Genomic DNA, 18,510 nt, shown 5'->3' on the forward strand with positions numbered 1-18,510 from the left:
GTCTCTCTCTTCAGAGCTAGTCGAAGGCTTTGTGATATTGTGACCGCACCCTTAACCCAGAGACCCAGATAGTGTTCTGGGGTCCCAGTTTCGAATTTCGCCTGCGCAGGTGGTGGAATTTGAATTCAATAAATATCTGGAATTAAGAAACTAACAATGACCGTGAATCCATTGTCAATTGTTAGGAAAATCCCACTTGGTTCACTAATGTCCTTTCGAGAAGGAAACTGCCATCCTTACCTGGTCTGGCCTACATGTGACTCCAGACCCACGGCAGCGTGGTTGACCCATAACTGCCCTCTGGGCAATTAGGGATGGGCAATAAATGCTGGCCTGGCCAGCGATGCCCGCATTCTGTGAATGAAGAAAGGGAAAAAAATCTCCCCAGGACCTTTCCATTAAGTGAATAAGTCCTGCCCTTTCCAAAATGCAGCACCTCGCATTTCTCTGAATTAAACTCCATCTGCCACTCCTTGGCCCATCTGATCAAGATCATGTTGTACTCTGAGGTAACGTTCTTCGCTGTCCACTACATCTCTAGTTTTGGTGTCATCTGCAAACTTACTAACCATCCCTCCTATGTTCACATCCAAATCATTGATATAAATGATGAAAATCGGTGGACCCAAGCGCTGATCCTTGTGCACATTGCTTGTCACAGGCCTGCAGTCTGAAAAGCAACCCTCCACCACCCTCTGTCCTCTACCTTCGAGCCAGTCCTGTATCCAAATGGCTAGATCCCCCTGTATTCCATGTGCTCTCACCTTGCGACCCTGTCTACCAGGAGGAACCTTGTCTAACGCCTTACTGAAGTCCATATAGATCACATCCACCACCCTGCCCTCATCAATCCTCTTCATTACTTCTTTAAGAAACTCAATCAGTTTAGTGAAACCAGATTTCCCATGCACAAAGCCATGTTGACTATCCCTAATCAATCCTTGCCTTTCCAAATACGTGTAAATCCTGTCCCTGGGGATTCCCTCCAACAGCTTCCCCTCCCCCAATGTCAGGCTCTCTGGGCTCTGTGTTGAGTTGGCTGGAATATTTCGAATTCTCTGAGTAAGGCCGATCCCATTCCTGTTCCGAAGTGTGCAACTGGGTGTTTTTATTTAAAGTTCTTGCAACAACCGCGTCCATCGCAAACTGTCTTCGCTTCATCGTACAGCTTGGCTAGGAGTCAACGCCCTGGCCTAGTCCATCTCACACACGCACACACACTGAGGAAAGCATTGGTTACAGCCAAAGGCAGGACCTTGGAACAAGGTATCGTTATGGGAGAGCAGCCCAGGCTCTGGATGGTGACCGATGGAATAGGGTTAGGGGTAGGATGGTCGGGTTAATAATTCAGGGCAAGGGGCAAATCTTCCATCAGGTCTGCCCTCCCATGAGTTCCCAGTGCTGCCCACATTCTAACCCTGACACTGAACCTGACCTTGACCTTTAACCCTGGTCCTCACCTTGAACCCAACTCTAACCCTGCCCATAAACCTAACCTTGACCCCGACCACAATCCTGCCCATATCCACAACCCTAACCCTGACCTGACCACGTCCTCGTTCTGACCCTGACCCTGTCTCAGACCCCGAACCTGCCCCTGTCCTTTGTTCCAATCCATACCCCACCGCGATTGTCTGCCGGGAGAGCGAGGGCGGTGGTGGGGGTGTGACGGGGATCTGCAGGCTCACCTCCAAGATGTGGGAAAGGTTGGGGTGGGGGGGGGGGGTGCTAAAGGAGAGTTAGAGGAGCGGGTGGTGGGGGCGGGGAGAGGAGACAGCAGAGAGAGCGACACTCTCTCAGACCTAGCGTTCAACATCCTGGGGATGGGGGCAAGAGAGGGTGTCTCTTTGGAGAAGGCTGGGGCAGATCACACCCCCTCCCCGAAACATCCTCAGGCCGAGCTCGAGTGACGTAAGCAGGAAGACATCTGGACAATCAGACAATTCCAGATATCTACCAATGGCCGCCAGCAGCACAGCAAGATCCCAGCTATTATCCCCACCACCCCGAGTAGCAGCCCACAGACTAACACGGCCAGTTGACCCGAATCCAGGGCAGATTCTTCCCAGATATCCCCGGTTTCTGGCTCTGTGGAAAACAAAAGACAGAAAAGATTATTTGCAACTGTTGGAATATGGAACCTCCCTCCCCCCACCCCCCAACCTTTGCTGAGGACGTCTATAGCCAGGAGCTTGGCTCCTGTTCATATCCAATTTCTTAGAAGGGCAACGCTCTTAAAAGCATTGGCTCAAGCGGGATGGGATGCTGCTTTACCCCAGGCTTCTCAAGTGTTGTCAGAGCTGCTCCCATCCAGGGCAAGAGGGAAGTGTCCATCACCCTCCTGACTTGTGCCTCGTCGATGGTGGGACAGACTTTGCGGGGAGAGTCAGGACGGGAGTTACTCGCTGCAGGGCTCCCAGCCTCTGACCTGCTCCTTGCAGCCATTGCATTGATATGGGGCTGGGGTCCCGTCTGCTCAATGGGAATCCCGAGGATATTGATAGTGGGGGCTGGAAGGGATTCATTGATCGCCATTGAACGTCAAGTGGGGCGCAATGGTTAGATTCTCGCTCGTTGGAGATGATCAATACTTGGCATTTGTGTCAGGTGAACGTCACATGCCACTTGTCAGCTCGAGCCTGGATGTTGTCTTGCTGGGCTCACAGAGTCATACAGCACGGAAACAGACCCTTCGGCCCAGCCAGCCCGTGCTGACCCCATAAACCCAAACTAAACTAGGCCCAGCTGCCTGCTTCTGGCCCATATCCCCCCAAGCCTTTCCTATCCATGAACTTATCCAAATGACTTTTAGAAGTTGTGATGTATTCACATCCACCACTTCCTCTGGCAGTACGTTCCACAGCAATGAAGGCTTTTGGTAAATCAAACAAATGCAGAACTTATTAAACTAAAATAGAACATTGCATAGTGCTGATAACCTCAAGATCCAGGGACATAGTTCTTTGAAGTTGGCGTCACAGGTAGACAGGGTGGGGAAGGGAGCGCTCGGCGCGCTGGCCTTCATCGCTCAGACCCTCTGAGTGTAGGAGCTGGGGACGTCACGTTGAGGTTGTACAGGGACGTTGGTGAGGGCCTCTCCTGCAGCGCTGTGCCCCAGCTCTGGTTGCCCCTGTTACAGGGACTGGAGAGGGTTCGGGAGGGATTCACCAGGATGTTGCTGGGAATGGAGGGGCTTGAGTTAAAGGGAGGGGCTGGGGCTTCTTTCCACTGGAGCATGAGGGTGTGACCTTACAGAGGTTTATAAAATCACGAGGGCCGTGGGTAGGGTGAATAGCAAACGGGTTTTCTCCCCCCACCGGGGTGGGCGAATCCAAAACTAGGGTGAGAGGAGAAAGATTTAACAAAGACACAAGGAGCAAGTTCTTTATCACACAGAGGCTGGTCTGTGTGTGGAATGAATTTCGGGAGGAAATGGTGGGTGTGGGCACCGTTACAATGTTTAAAAGATATTCAAATAAGTACAAGAATAGGAAAGGTTTTGTGGGTTTAGGGGATGGTGTGGAGGTGCTGGATATGGCCCAGAAGCATAGTTTACATTGGAACTATCGTCAGCACGGACTGGTTGGGCCAAAGCGTCTGTTTCCTTGCTGTAAAACCCAATGGGTGAAGAAGGCAGCTCACTACCGCCTCCTTCAGGGGCAGCAGTTACCAGCAAGGCCTGTTTCGCTGGAGGAAGCAAGGGGAGGGGGCTGTTACCAGGGGTTTCGGTTGCGCTTACCCCAGAAGACCACTTTCTCTTCTTGGCTGATGTTGTGCCTCACGACACAGGAGTACAGGTGCCCGGGGCCCGGTCGGATGCGAGCGTACCATAATGCCTGGAATCGCCATCCCTTGCTGAAGAAGATCCTTGAGGAGTTGACGTCGGAGCCGAGGGGAACGCCATCCAAATGCAGGCTGACGGCAACGGAGGGGGGGAATAGCCCGGTCACCAGGCAGACAAGAACATTCGGCTGGCCCCACTCCACTACCATCTCCGGGTACAGGAAGATCTCGCCCACTTCTGCAGAGAGAAGGAACAAGACAGCCCCTAGGTGTGACATCAACAGTTCGAACCTGAGCCCAAGCCCAGGCTCTCCGGGGCCGAATAATACACACAGGCCTCGGGCCTGCTCTAGAGGGGAAGGGACGGGGCTCAAATCGATTCGTGTGAATAAATTCGATTCGCAAACTCCACGGTCTTTGGTGAATGTTGACCACTCGGCCCATCAAATCTGCGCCAGCGACAAGAGAAACGAGTCCAAGTCCACACCAGGCCCACTTTCCCACACTAGGCCCAAAGCCTTTAATGACATGTCAAGGGTGGGTACAGACTTGTTTAAACCTGTGAGGTAATCCCGCCGCCATCAACGGCCGTCCCAGGCACAACATTCCAGAAGCCCACCAGAGCCTCGTTCTTTTCTTGCCTCAAACTCCGCTCTGAACGTTTCGTTTCAAAATTTAACCCCGTTGACTAAGGGGGAGCAATGCTTTCTATCCCTCCCCTGCCCGTGCGCCTCCTAACCTGACACAGCCCTCACTCAACCTTGCCCACTCCACAGAAAATAATTCCGACCTCTTTCCATCCCTCTGTCTCAGACGACATCCCAGCGAATCTCCCCTCATTACCCCAGCGCCAACGCGGAGACAGAACCGAACAAAATACTCCGGCTGTAGCCTCACCAAAGCCCTGTACAGCTCGAACATCACCCCCTCGCTCTTATACTCTATAACCACAGCTGGCACAGAATTGTACAGCACAGAAACAGACCCTTCGGCCCAACCCGTGCGTGCCGACCCAGAAACCCTAAATTAATCCACTCCCCATTTGCCAGCACTTCCCTCTAAACCCTCCCTATCCTGTACCCATCCAGATGCCTTTTAAATGTTGTAACTGTACCAGCGCCCACCAACTTCCTCTGGCAGCTCGTTCCATACCCCCCAGCGTGAAAAAGTTACCCCTCAGGTTCCTTTTAAATCGTCCCCCTCTCACCTTAAACCTCTGCCCCTCCAGTTTTGGACCCCTCCACCCTTGGCGGGGGGGGGGGGGTAAGGGATCCACCCCCCTCCACACAGAGGTAGACAGGGTGGCGAGGGAGGGCTTTGGGACACTCGCCGTTATCGGTCGGTGCGTTGAGTGTAGGAGTTGGGAGGGTCGTGTATTGGCGAGGCCGCTTTGGGAATACCGCGTTCAGTTCTGGCCTCCCCTCCTACAGGAAGGAGTAATGAAACTTGAAAGGATGTTGGAGGGTTTGAGATGAGGGATAGACTGGGGCTGTTCTCCCCGCGGAACGTCAGAGGGGTGACCCTGTAGAGGTTTGTAAAGTCATGGGGGCCATGGATAGGGGACATAGACGAGGTCATTTGCCCCAGGCTAGGGGCAAGTTTCAGCAGGGGCTTTTAATCATGCAAATCCAATTTAGCACAGCCAACAGTTTCCACATCTCCCGGCTCCCAGCTCTACTCCCCGCCCAACCCAAAATCCGAGATCCTCAACCTCGAGCTGAGTCCGAAAGGTTCACTTGTAAAGGTACATGCACCTCCAACAGCTGGGGACTGTGCGCAGGCAGACTCTGCCCCCCCACCCCCCACCCCCCCACCAAGGGGTGAACAGTTTTGAAGCTCCCCCACTCACCATTTGGGCTGTTGGAGTGATTGGTCACTGCGGCCGCTATGGCCATAGCTCTCCGTAGTGACGCCACAGTCCTGCCATGATCTTGTGAGAATTCTGTCAGGATCATGCGGTAGTCTTCGAAACCCGGGTACAGGAACTGTATGTCTGGTAAGCTGCTGTCGTAGTAGATGAAGGGTCTACCTTCGACCTGCAGCTCACACACCAACCCCGGGAATCTGGGATCATCCGCCACAAAACAGCCGAACTGCATGTTCCACCTGTCTGAGAGGGATCAACAGTTGGAGATGTTAACCCAAACCATCAGAATCAGGATGCCCGCGCAAGAATGCAAGGTCGGTTTCTTTTTCAAAGTGCTTGGGGGACAGGGAGAGCAGGAGGAGGCCACTCAGCTTTGTTCTGATTGGGCCACTTTCTCATCACCCATCTCCCCCTCCCACCTCCGATTCCCAAAGCCTTCTGCTCCCCTCCTCAATCCACCTCTCTGGCAGTTGGGCTGCGGGGGTGGGGGGGGGGGGGTAGGTGAGGGGAGAGAATCCCACAGACTCCTCCAGCCTCCAACAGAAGAGCTGATGCCCTTCTCCTTGTCCGATGGGAGACCTCCCCACCTTCAGGCAACAAAACTGGGCACGGTGTTCCCAGTGGCATTTCACCACTACATTTGGAGAAAGACTTGTGCAGCCTTATACAGGTTGGAGCAAATTCCAATCTTCTTCCTCATTCCTTACGATTCACACAACCAGGTTTCTCCACTTCCTGTAACGACTCTTCGAGTCTCCAGTTAAGATATTACTATATTGAATAGACCCAGTCAGGATGACGAGGGACGTGGACGGAACTGGCAGGGGATGGTGCTCCCTGTGAGTATGCTGCTCCCTCACCCTTTCTGCGGGGCGAGGGGGGGGGGGGTTGTGTGTCAGGGGTAGAGGGTTTGGCAGGTTCGGAAGGTGCCGTGGGAGGAGCCTCGGCGAGTCGCTGCGGTGCATCTTGTGGACGGCACACACTGCTGCCCCTCTGCGTGGCTGTTGGAGCTCAGCCGAGCATTCCTAATGACCCCAGCTGCCGCTGTGCATCAGTGGTGGTGGGAGGGAGAATTGAAGGTGGCGGGGGGTGTTGGCATGTCCATCAAGAGCAGGAAGGGAGGTTCAATGGGAACCCCAAGGATTTTGATAGTGGGGTGGGTGAAATTCAGCAATGATGATGCCATTGAACATCAGGGGAGGAGGGTGTGCTAGTTAGATTCTCTCTCGTTGGAGACGGTCACTGCCTGGCATTTGTGTGGCGCAAATGTTAGTTGCATCTTTGCCAGCCCAAGAATATTGACTTGGTGACCTCATTGGCGCAGGTGGCATCGTCAGCAGTTGGGTTGGCGGCGGGTAGCAGAGAGGGTTTTGGGAGGGGTCATGTGAGATACGGAGAGGGTGGGGACAGAGATGGAGGTGAAATGAGCCGTTCCTTTGGACTGGGTAAGAAATGGTCCAGATGGAGGGTGGGTGGAGAGCAGCTGCAGGATCTTGCTGCGCTTGGACGAGGCTTCGGAAGTGCCCAGAAGTTTTAGACTCTGACTATCCTGGTTCCCCTTTCCCATCCCACTGCCCGCTTCCTCCGTCTCCCCAGCCCCAAGCCAGCTGAGGCTTAACCGCACCCCCCATCCCCTAGTCTTTAAACCACCTCACTCACCAGACCCCTGGCACAGCCAGAGAGAGGGCAGAAGGCAAACCAAAGTGAGGAAGGACTCACTAGCCATTCTTGGTCCCTGGTCACAGTATCGTCACTGACAGGCAACTGGGGTCAACTTGTATCTCAATGATCCCCAGAGTCCAGTAAACTGAAAGGAGGAAGTCAGTCAGTGAGAGAGAGAGGGAGGGGCACAGCAGTAGTTTTGTTTCGATTAGGACTTGAGCGAGCGCAAAAACAGAGAGAGACAGAGAGAGAGAGAGACAGAAAGACAGGGAGAGAGAGAGAGAGAGAGAGACAGAGACAGAGAGAGAGAGACAGAGAGAGAGAGAGAGAGAGACAGAGAGAGAGAGAGACAGAGAGAGAGAGAGACAGAGAGAGAGACAGAGACAGAGAGAGAGAGAGAGAGAGACAGAGAGAGAGACAGAAATCGGGATTGATAGACTGACTGACAGAGATTGAGAGAAAGGCCAGGGGGTGGTGAGTGTGTGTCTGTGATAGAGAGAGAGAGAGAGAGAAAGAGAGACAGAGAGAGAGAGACAGAGAGAGACACAGAGACGAGGAGAGACAGAGAGAGACAGAGACACAGAGAGAGAGAGAGAGAGAGAAATAGAGAGAGGGAGAGAGAGGGAGGGAGGGAGAGAGGGTGGTGGAGGAGAGGAAAGGAGACCTCCCCCAGTGGCAGGGGTTTTGAAAAGCCCCCAAACACCCCCAACGGTGGCAGCACCAGCCTCAGGCCGATGGAAATCACTCTCCTCCTGTTGGCAAGTGGAGTCCCCTTGGGACAGGGTAAGGGCAGTGGGGAGGGGGTAGATGCAGGGTGTGGGGGGTAAATGGGGGGTGTGGGGGTGGGGGGGTAAATGGAGGTGACATTGAGAGGTGTAATTTGAGGGTGAGGGTGCTCTCCCTCACTCTCCCTCCTCTCCCTCACTCTTCCTCCATCCCTCTCTCTCCCTCATCCTTCTCCCTCTCTCACTCTCCCTCCATCTCTCTCTCTCCACACACCCTCCTCCATCCCTCTCTCTCCCTCATCCTTCTCCCTCTCTCACTCTCCCTCCATCTCTCTCTCTCCACACACCCTCCTCCATCCCTCTCTCTCCCTCATCCTTCTCCCTCTCTCACTCTCCCTCCATCTCTCTCTCTCCACACACCCTCCTCCATCCCTCTCTCTCCCTCATCCTTCTCCCTCTCTCACTCTCCCTCCATCTCTCTCTCTCCATCACACACCCTCCTCCATCCCTCTCTCTCCCTCATCGTTCTCCCTCTCTCACTCTCCCTCCATCTCTCTCTCTCCACACACCCTCCTCCATCCCTCTCTCTCCCTCATCCTTCTCCCTCTCTCACTCTCCCTCCATCTCTCTCCCCATCACACACCTTCCTCCACATCTCTCCCTCTCTGTCTCTCGCCCTCACTCCCTCATTCTTCTCCATCTCTCTCTCTCCCTCACACGCCTTCCTCCACATCTCTCTCCCTCTCGCTCTCTCTGTATCCCTCTCCACACACCCTCCTCCATCCCTCTCTCTCTTCCCCCCCTCAGGCTTTAACATGATGCAGTTCCTACTCGCCGTCGGGAAGCCGGGCCAGTTGACCACGTTACGGTTTGCCTACGATGGGACCGATGTCCTTCAGTTTAACTACAGCAGCGAGAGGTTCGAGCCGCTCCACCAGGCAGCGCAGCCCTTTGCGCAGCAGTTCAACCAAAACCCAGACATGCTGAGGAGCTACCGACGCCACAAGGACTACGCACCCCTCATCACCAAAACCATCGTCAACGTGGCACAGGGGCTGGCAGGTCAGTCACACTCACCCCCAGGCAGTGAGGCAGGGTCAGAACGTGTGACAGAGGTCGGGAGGGGGCTGGACGGGGGACGGAGACGGGGAGGGGGTGACGGAGATAGGGAGGGGTGTAGGGGGCTGGAGGGGCTGACAGAGATAGGGAGGGGGTGTAGGGGCTGGAGGGGGTGACAGAGATAGGGAGGGGGTGTAGGGGGCCGGAGCGGGTGACAGAGATAGGGAAGGGGTGTAGGGGGCTGGAGGGGCTGACAGAGATAGGGAGGGTGTGTAGGGGGCTGGAGGGGGTGACAGAGATAGGGAGGGGGTGTAGGGGGCTGGAGGGGCTGACAGAGATAGGGAGGGGGTGTAGGGGCTGGAGGTGGTGACAGAGATAGGGAGGGGGTGTAGGGGCTGGAGGGGGTGACAGAGATAGGGAGGGGGTGTAGGGGCTGGAGGGGGTGACAGAGACAGGGAGGGGGTGTAGGGGGATGGAGGAGGTGACAGAGATAGGGAGGGTGTGTAGGGGGCTGGAGGGGGTGACGGAGACGGGGAGGGGGTGTAGGGGGCTGGAGGGGCTGACAGAGATAGGGAGGGGGTGTAGGGGGCTGGAGGGGGTGACAGAGATAGGGAGGGGGTGTAGGGGGCTGGAGGGGGTGACGGAGATGGGGAGGGGGTGTAGGGGGCTGGAGGGGCTGACAGGGATAGGGAGGGGGTGTAGGGGGCTGGAGGGGGTGACAGAGATAGGGAGGGGGTGTAGGGGGCTGGAGGGGGTGACGGAGACGGGGAGGGGGTGTAGGGGGCTGGAGGGGCTGACAGGGATAGGGAGGGGGTGTAGGGGGCTGGAGGGGCTGACAGAGATAGGGAGGGGGTGTAGGGGGCTGGAGGGGGTGACAGAGATAGGGAGGGGGGTGTAGGGGCTGGAGGGGGTGACAGAGATAGGGAGGGGGGTGTAGGGGCTGGAGGAGGTGACAGAGATAGGGAGAGGGCGTAGGGGGCTGGAGGGGGTGACAGAGATAGGGAGGGGGTGTAGGGGGCTGGAGGGGCTGACAGAGATAGGGAGGGGGTGTAGGGGGCTGGAGGGGGTGACAGAGATAGGGAGGGGGTGTAGGGGGCTGGAGGGGCTGACAGAGATAGGGAGGGGGTGTAGGGGCTGGAGGTGGTGACAGAGATAGGGAGGGGGTGTAGGGGCTGGAGGGGGTGACAGAGATAGGGAGGGGGTGTAGGGGCTGGAGGGGGTGACAGAGACAGGGAGGGGGTGTAGGGGGATGGAGGAGGTGACAGAGATAGGGAGGGGGTGTAGGGGGCTGGAGGGGGTGACGGAGACGGGGAGGGGGTGTAGGGGGCTGGAGGGGCTGACAGAGATAGGGAGGGGGTGTAGGGGGCTGGAGGGGGTGACAGAGATAGGGAGGGGGTGTAGCGGGCTGGAGGGGGGTGACGGAGACGGGGAGGGGGTGTAGGGGGCTGGAGGGGCTGACAGGGATAGGGAGGGGGTGTAGGGGGCTGGAGGGGGTGACAGAGATAGGGAGGGGGTGTAGGGGGCTGGAGGGGGTGACGGAGACGGGGAGGGGGTGTAGGGGGCTGGAGGGGCTGACAGGGATAGGGAGGGGGTGTAGGGGGCTGGAGGGGCTGACAGAGATAGGGAGGGGGTGTAGGGGGCTGGAGGGGGTGACAGAGATAGGGAGGGGGGTGTAGGGGCTGGAGGGGGTGACAGAGATAGGGAGGGGGGTGTAGGGGCTGGAGGAGGTGACAGAGATAGGGAGAGGGCGTAGGGGGCTGGAGGGGGTGACAGAGATAGGGAGGGGGTGTAGGGGGCTGGAGGGGCTGACAGAGATAGGGAGGGGGTGTAGGGGGCTGGAGGGGGTGACAGAGATAGGGAGGGGGTGTAGGGGGCTGGAGGGGCTGACAGAGATAGGGAGGGGGTGTAGGGGCTGGAGGTGGTGACAGAGATAGGGAGGGGGTGTAGGGGCTGGAGGGGGTGACAGAGACAGGGAGGGGGTGTAGGGGGATGGAGGAGGTGACAGAGATAGGGAGGGGGTGTAGGGGGCTGGAGGGGGTGACGGAGATGCATAGTAGCCAGTATAAGTTAAGTGACCACCTCTCCCTCTGTGCCCAGCAAAATTCGCCCTCAGGACCACATCCTGACTTTAGGAAGCTGTGCAGAGTAGAAATGGCCATTCTGCCCATTGAGGGTGGGGGACAGGCCAGGTGCGGCCGGGTTGTGTGTCGTGTCTGAGCTGTCCATCGTTCCTTCAGCTTCAGTGCGGAGATCAATCCACATTCCTCCTTTCGCCCGCAGCCAAACCTTCTGTTACTATCCGCACGCGCCGCATGACAAGCAGTAGTGAGCCTCTCCTCCTGAGTTGCCACGTGAATGGTTTCTATCCGCGGGATATCAACATCAGCTGGCTGCTGAATGGCGCTGCCCTCGAACAGGCACACACCAGCACCACTTTACCCAATGCAGATGGCACCTTTCAGCTCATGGGGCACATCGGCATTGTTCCCAGGAACGGTGACACATACACCTGCCAAGTGGAGCACAGCAGCAGTTCAGACAAACTCACGGCCAACTGGGGTAAGGAAGTGTTGAAGGGCTGAGTGGGTGTTGCTCTGTTTATTATCTGACCCCTACAGGCTGGGCACACTGGCCCCTTTGGTTGCTAGTGCAGACTGAGTACTCAGTATAATCGTGTATCGTGCAAATAAATCCGAACGTGAGTTTTAGCCTGAAGGCCTTCGGCAGAACAGTGGGTTGGGGTGAGAGCATTCAATTTGCCAGAGACTTCAGCTTTCATTCCCCATCAGTGAAGTGTCGATTAGAAGCCATCATAGCCGCCCAACCTGTTTGTCTGAGATACCTTGGACCAGCCTGCTGTATTCAAAACAGGCTGCGGTTATATTCGAGGCTGAGAGAGAGAGAGATGTTTAATCAGGAAGGGGGGGGATCGAGGGGTTATATTCGAGGCTGAGAGAGAGAGAGATGTTTAATCAGGAATGGGGGGGATCGAGGGGTTATATTCGAGGCTGAGAGAGAGAGATGTTTAATCAGGAAGGGGGGGGATCGAGGGGTTATATTCGAGGCTGAGAGAGAGAGATGTTTAATCAGGAAGGGGGGAAGTCTGGGGGTCATGGATTTGGTTAAAGCCAGGTAACGCTCGACTGGGAGACTGTGAACGCATTCTGGGGGCGAATGGGGTTTCAGGTGGGAGACATGTGGGTGTAATGAATCACACTGGACTCTTCTTCTGTTTCACTGCCCCCCCCCCTCAGAATCGACGGTGAAACTCTGGCCATCTGGCGGATACGCTATCGGGATAATCTTTGGAATTATTGGCATCATCTGTACTGTGACCGGCATGGTTGGCCGACGGCTAGGTAGGTGCGGAATCTGTGCGTCTGACCAAGCCGGAGGATCCCTGCAGCCCCCCACCTGCCGTCCTTCCCAAACTCAGGGAGTGGAATCGCTCCCCAGCACCCCATACCATTCCAGGTCGTACTGAGCACCGACAAATCACCAGGCCCCCTCGCAGATGTCTCCCATTTGCTCCGGCCTGCATTTCCCGACATTTCACTCTCCCACAGAGATGGGATGAGGTTGAGATCCTGCGGGTGCCAGGGTTGGGGGGTGGTGGGTGGTCGCGGGGACCGCTGGAGCAGGAGGTGGCTGCGGTGGGTCAGCCCCAATCTCAGACCCATCTCTTGGTTACTTTCTCCCCAGGGCACCATGCCAGGACCAACCAGAACCAACGCAACGCCCACTCAGAGGGTAGCTCGGGCATCACTGGCGCAGGTAACACTAAAGCCCCCAATCCCCTAACATCTCCCTCCCCTCCCCCAACAACGCCCCCTCCCCCACCACCAACACCGTCCCATCCCCCACTCAACACCGCCCCATCCCCCATTCAACACCGCCCCGTCCCCCACTCAACACCGTCCCATCCCCCAGTCAACATGCCCCATCCCTCCAAACACAGCCCCACCCCTCAAACACCACTCCTTCAACCCTCAAAACCAGCCCATCACCCCACAAACGCCGACCCAACCCTCACAAACCACTAACATTAACCTACCTCCCACCCCGCACTCAACACCAACCCATCACCCACTCAACAGCACCCCAAACCCTCTAAATCACCCCCCTAGTCCCCGCCAAACACCACCCCATTCCCCCTAAATCACCCCCCTAGTCCCCTCCAAACCCCACCCCAAACCCCTAAATCAACACCCTAGTCCCCTCCAAACACCACCCCACTCCCCTAAATCACCCCCCTAGTCCCCTCCAAACACCACCCCATGCCCCCAAATCACCCCCCTAGTCCCCTCCAAACACTACCCCATTCCCCTAAATCCCCCCCTAGACACCTCCAAACACCACCCCATTCCCCTCAATCACCACCCTAGTCCCCTCCAAACACCACCCCATTCCCCTAAATGACCCCCCAAGTCTTCTCCAAACACCACCCCATTCCCCTCAATCACCCCCATAGTCCCCTCCAAACACCACCCCATTCCCCTAAATCACCCCCCAGTCCCCCCCCAAACACCACCCCATTCCCCTAAATGACCCCCCAAGTCTCCTCCAAACACCACCCCATTCCCCTAAATCACCCCCCTAGTCCCCGCCAAACACCACCCCATTCCCCTAAATCACCCCCCTAGTCCCCTCCAAACACCACCCCATTCCCCTAAATCACCCCCATAGTCCCCTCCAAACACCACCCCATTCCCCTAAATCACCCCCCTAGTCCCCTCCAAACACCACCCCATTCCCCCTAAATCACCCCCTAGTCCCCTCCAAACACCACCCCATTCCCCTAAATCACCCCCCTAGTCCCCTCCAAACACCACCCCATTCCCCCTAAATCACCCCCCTAGTCCACTCCAAACACCACCCCATTCCCCTAAATCACCCCCCTAGTCCCCTCCAAACACCACCCCATTCCCCCTAAATCACCCCCCTAGTCCCCTCCAAAAACCACCCCATTCCCCTAAATCACCCCCCAGTCCCCTCCAAACACCATGCCATTCCCCTAATCACCCCCCAGTCCCCTCCAAACACCACCCCATTCCCCCTAAATCACCCCCATAGTCCCCTCCAAACACCACCCCATTCCCCTAAATCACTGCCCTAGTCCCCTCCAAACACCACCCCATTCCCCCTAAATCACCCCCCTAGTCCACTCCAAACACCACCCCATTCCCCCTAAATCACCTCCCTAGTCCCCTCCAAACACCACCCCATTCCCCCTAAATCACCTCCCTAGTCCCCTCCAAACACCACCCCATTCCCCTAAATCACCCCCCTAGTCCCCTCCAAACACCACCCCATTCCCCCTAAATCACCTCCCTAGTTCCCTCCAAACACCACCCCATTCCCCTAAATCACCCCCCTAGTCCCCTCCAAAAACCACCCCATTCCCCTAAATCACCGCCCTAGTCCCCTCCAAACACCACCCCATTCCCCTAAATCACCCCCCAGTCCCCTCCAAACACCACCCCATTCCCCTAAATCACCCCCCTAGTCCCCTCCAAACACTACCCCATTCCCCTAAATCACCCCCCAGTCCCCTCCAAACACCACCCCATTCCCCTAAATCACCCCCCTAGTCCCTTCCAAACACCACCCCATTCCCCTCCAGTACTCTAATACCAATCTCAAGCCCATCTAACCTACACTATTCCATGTACGTCCATATGCTTATCCAATGACCACTTATATGTACCTAAAGTTGGCGAATCTACTACTGTTGCAGGCAAAGCGTTCCATTCCCTTACTACTCTCTGAGTAAAGAAACTACCTCTGACATCTGTCCTATATCTTTCACCCCTCAATTTAAAGCTATGCCCCCTCGTGCTCGCCATCACCATCCTAGGAAAAAGGCTCTCCCTATCCACCCTATCTAACACTGATTATTTTATATGTTTCAATTAAGTCACCTCTCAACCTTCTTCTCTCTAATGAAAACAGCCTCAAGTCCCTCAGCCTTTCCTCGTAAGACCTTCCCTCCATTCCAGGCAACATCCTAGTAAATCTCCTCTGCACCCTTCCCAAAGCTTCCACATCCTCCTTATAATGCGGTGACCAGAACTGTACGCAATACTCCAAGTGCGGCCGCACCAGAGTTTTGTACAGCTTCAGCATAACCTCTTGGTTCCGGAACTCGATCCCTCTATTAATAAAAGCTAAAACACTGTATGCCTTCTTAACAGCCCTGTCAACCTGGGCGGCAACTTTCAAGGATCTGTGTACATGGACACCGAGATCTCTCTGCTCATCTAAACTACTAAGAATCTTACCATTAGAATGACACCATTTGTTAGGTGTCTGGATGGGAACATGGATAGGAAGGGTTTAGAGGGATCGGGGCCGAATCATTGCACTGAACAGTCTGTTTGTGTGCTGTATGGCTCTATGACTGGGAACACGCATTTGAGGTGAGTTCAAAGGTGATGTGAGGGGCAAGGTTTTTTTTTACACACAGAGTAGTAGGAATGAGGAACGTGTTGCTAAGTGCGGTGGTGGGAGCAGGGTTAAGGGCCGTTAGGGTTAGATAAGCCCATGGACATGCAAGGAATGGAGGGATATGGGCCTCGGGCAGGCAGAAGGAAGTAGTTTCATTTTGGTTCAGTAAAACACTGTGGGCCGAAGGGCCTGTTCCTGTGCTGTGCACTGTTCTATGACCGAGTGCCCTGTCTGGCCTGTGTAAATGAGCCTAAGCTTAAGTAGGAACACCCTCCCCTCCCCGCCCCATCCACATCAATAGAAGGTGGAGAGTGTCAAGTTCCTCACAGTGACAATAAAGCGACAACTTGCCCTGGACTCCCCCCGTAGACACGACAGCACAACATCCTCTTCTTCCTCAGGCAGCTCGGGAAATTTGCCGTGCCCCTCACCAGCTTCTGCGGACGCACCGTAGAAAGCAAACTGTCCGGGTGCCTGACGGTCTCGTATGCTCAGGGCCGTGAGAAACTGCAGAAGGTGCAGTGCACAGTCCAGACCCTCACTTAAGCCAACCTTCCATCCATGAACTCTACTTGTAGGGCTCACTGCCGCAGAAAGGCGTCCAACATCGTCAAAGAGCCCCCACCCCTCCCCAGGAATCTCTTCCATCAGGCAGGAGGTACAGAAGCCTGAGCGCACGCACATGTTCATCAGGAACAGCTCCCTGCCTGCTGTCATCAGGCTGATGGGTGTGCTTCTCTCATTTCAAAATCTACTACCGTTCTGTGCACCTCCTGTACAGCCGTGACCCCGTATGCACCTCGCAACCCGCCCGCGCCGCTCGCACAACAAAACTTTTCACTGTACTCGGGCTCACACAGCAACAATGCATCAATCAGGGAGTGTTACAGATCAACGCTGCCCTAGGACCCACTCTGACCTGGTTTTCCTCTTCTGCTCTTGTTTTTTGCAGGGAGCTGCGCACAGGCAGAGGCAGAACGCCTGTACGGGGCAGGTGACCGGCATCCCAGTCCCACTGACATCGACCTGAGTCAGTGCTGAGGAGGGGGTGCAGCATTTCCAGCGTCTTGACTACACATAAGGGGAAGGCGGATGCCCAGATAAAACTGCTCCATTTTAACCGATAAGATTTCTGCTGCCTAGGATGAAGATACAGGAGGAACGAGTTTGTAAAATAAGGAGGGGGAGGGATACAGTTAGTGTTAGATTTCAAGCCTGGAGGGGGCACACTTCGAAGGTGAGATTTTCAACAAGCCAGGAAGGGGGCAAATTTTTTCGCGCAGAGGGCAGTTCGTGAGCACAATGAACTTCCTGAGGTACATGGACAGCAAAGGTTTGGAGGGATATGGGCCAGAAGCAGGTGGACAGGACTAGTTTCAGTTGGGATTATGAGTCAGCATGGACTGGGTGGACCGAAGGGCCTGTTTCCTTGCTGTATGACGCACATCGCTGTTGAGATGTGTTTTTGAGAATTTGTATTTGAAGGATTGTCACGCGTTTGAAAATTTTTTTCCTTCAATGAAGGACATAATTTTGTCATCAGAGACCCCTTTGGTAAGTGATGTCACACAAGCTAATTCCTCGGGCCCGTCCGCTGGAAATCTCACGTCTGGGCTCATGGTGGTCAAAAGCGATTACTTGCTTGGGAGATTGCCACCCGCTGAGGGAGAGAGAGGAGCTACAGAACTGAAACACCATCCCGTCTGGGGAAACATTGCTGGAGCATTCCCGATTTCCTTTGAGTTGTTGCCAATTTCCCAGAGACAACTGCCCTGTGCCCGGCGACATCGAAGAACCAACAATTTTGGCTAAAGTGCTTACTTATTCGGAAAAAGAGTTTTCGTGCAAAAGGCCGCCTTTTCCCGAGCTATTCCTTCCATCCTCGTGTTATCAGTTCTCTGGATCAGGTGGATTGAGGGGTATTCATTGGAGGGGTCAGTATTTAAGGCTGGAGATACTTTTGTCCCTTGGAAGCTAACATTTCCGTCCCCCTCACAATAAAATCCCATGTGACAATGCTGTGGTTTTAAGAGTTATTTCGTCCTGTCCTTTCGTTTGGAAGTTGGGGGGTGGGGAGGGTGCTGGCTAGTAAAAACCCATAAACCAAACAGCTTGGGTTTCTTTGTAAAATGAAGCATTGGAACATTAGAAGCAGCCTGGCCGGGTGTGGCCGGCTCTCACACACCAGGATTCTGATTTTGCGTTTTTAAGGTTGGCGTTAAGCTGTTGGACCTCCGAGGGGGCAGAAGTAGTGGAAGCTATCTTTCTCCTCTCTGGTTTTCACCCAGAAACTGGGGGTGGGGTGGGCCAGGTTTCTCTCTGCTCCTGGGCTACCTGCGAGATAAACCTTGATGTCTGATTTTGCCAAGGGGTGTGCATTTAAGGGAATAGTTATTGCGTCTATTGTTCAGTTAAGTTTGCTGATAAGAGTTAAGTTATCCTAAATTCTTTTATCTCTTGCTGTATTTTAACTGCGGTGTTCCAATAAACTGTGTTGTGGCTTAACTGGCGGAATTTTGGATCCATAACATAGCACCTCACCTTCACCTTTGAAATAAGGAAAAGTTGGGGTCTACACAACCCTCTGCTGTGAAGTTGAACAGAGCACTTGTGGATCGGAAGGCAGGGCAGTAGAATTTTTTGTTTGTGAAACAGAGGGCGAGAAAGAGTGCGTGGTCCCTTTGGAAGATGATGTTTTTCAAGGCTTGGAGATTTTTTAGAAAGAAAGTCTCTGCAGAGAGAACAGAAAACGAAACTTTGGATAACCTCCCCATGACGCACTCCTCACCGGCCGGGAAAAGGCCACTCACACAGTTTTATGCCCCCAGGCACCCTCCTGTGATGACCCCTCCCCCATCCGATCATCCCCCTCCCCCCCTCTTTGGGCAGCAGTGCCTTGTCGCCTGTCTCACCCCATCCCCCTCCATCATTGCCTCCTCCTCCCTCTCTCCATCAAAGCCAACTCAA

General features: G+C 55.0%; 2 protein-coding genes across 4 annotated transcripts; one reads left to right on the plus strand and one right to left on the minus strand.

The window, feature by feature from the left end:
* Nucleotides 1–1,751: 1,751 nt before the first annotated feature.
* LOC125450078 (RLA class II histocompatibility antigen, DP alpha-1 chain-like) lies at nucleotides 1,752–8,014 on the minus strand. Its single transcript, XM_048526047.2, has 4 exons — nucleotides 7,310–8,014; nucleotides 5,633–5,893; nucleotides 3,740–4,021; nucleotides 1,752–2,088 (listed from the first exon to the last, which is right to left on the minus strand). The coding sequence occupies exons 1-4, from the start codon at nucleotides 7,374–7,376 to the stop codon at nucleotides 1,892–1,894; spliced, it is 807 nt and encodes a 268-aa protein (XP_048382004.1). The 5' UTR covers nucleotides 7,377–8,014; the 3' UTR covers nucleotides 1,752–1,891.
* Nucleotides 6,395–18,038, plus strand: LOC132208226 (class II histocompatibility antigen, B-L beta chain-like). 3 transcript variants are annotated; one of them, XM_059643897.1, is made up of 6 exons: nucleotides 6,395–6,489; nucleotides 8,845–9,099; nucleotides 11,377–11,655; nucleotides 12,351–12,455; nucleotides 12,799–12,870; nucleotides 16,496–18,038. In XM_059643897.1, exons 2-6 carry the CDS (start codon nucleotides 8,853–8,855, stop codon nucleotides 16,582–16,584), a joined length of 792 nt encoding a protein of 263 aa, XP_059499880.1. In that variant the 5' UTR covers nucleotides 6,395–6,489; nucleotides 8,845–8,852; the 3' UTR covers nucleotides 16,585–18,038. The 3 variants fall into 3 exon arrangements, with proteins under 3 accessions (XP_059499880.1, XP_059499879.1, XP_059499881.1); XM_059643896.1 differs by lacking the exon at nucleotides 6,395–6,489 and adding an exon at nucleotides 7,413–8,095; XM_059643898.1 differs by lacking the exons at nucleotides 6,395–6,489; nucleotides 12,799–12,870 and adding an exon at nucleotides 7,418–8,095.
* Nucleotides 18,039–18,510: the final 472 nt, after the last annotated feature.

The sequence above is a fragment of the Stegostoma tigrinum genome, unplaced genomic scaffold (genome assembly GCF_030684315.1).
Source record: "Stegostoma tigrinum isolate sSteTig4 unplaced genomic scaffold, sSteTig4.hap1 scaffold_316, whole genome shotgun sequence".
In the NCBI taxonomy this organism is placed as follows: domain Eukaryota; kingdom Metazoa; phylum Chordata; class Chondrichthyes; order Orectolobiformes; family Stegostomatidae; genus Stegostoma; species Stegostoma tigrinum.

Excerpts from the sequence above, each read along its gene's own strand:
- LOC125450078 (XM_048526047.2), bottom strand. The coding sequence starts at position 7,376 with ATGGCTAGTGAGTCCTTCCTCACTTTGGTTTGCCTTCTGCCCTCTCTC. Across the intron at positions 5,894-7,309 it reads CTGGCTGTGCCAGGGGTCTG|ACAGGTGGAACATGCAGTTC; the intron begins GTGAGTGAGGTG and ends GATCCCTCTCAG. Across the intron at positions 2,089-3,739 it reads AGAGAAAGTGGTCTTCTGGG|AGCCAGAAACCGGGGATATC; the intron begins GTAAGCGCAACC and ends TGTTTTCCACAG.
- LOC132208226 (XM_059643896.1), top strand. The coding sequence starts at position 8,047 with ATGGAAATCACTCTCCTCCTGTTGGCAAGTGGAGTCCCCTTGGGACAG. Across the intron at positions 8,096-8,844 it reads TGGAGTCCCCTTGGGACAGG|GCTTTAACATGATGCAGTTC; the intron begins GTAAGGGCAGTG and ends TCCCCCCCTCAG. Across the intron at positions 12,456-12,798 it reads CATGGTTGGCCGACGGCTAG|GGCACCATGCCAGGACCAAC; the intron begins GTAGGTGCGGAA and ends CTTTCTCCCCAG.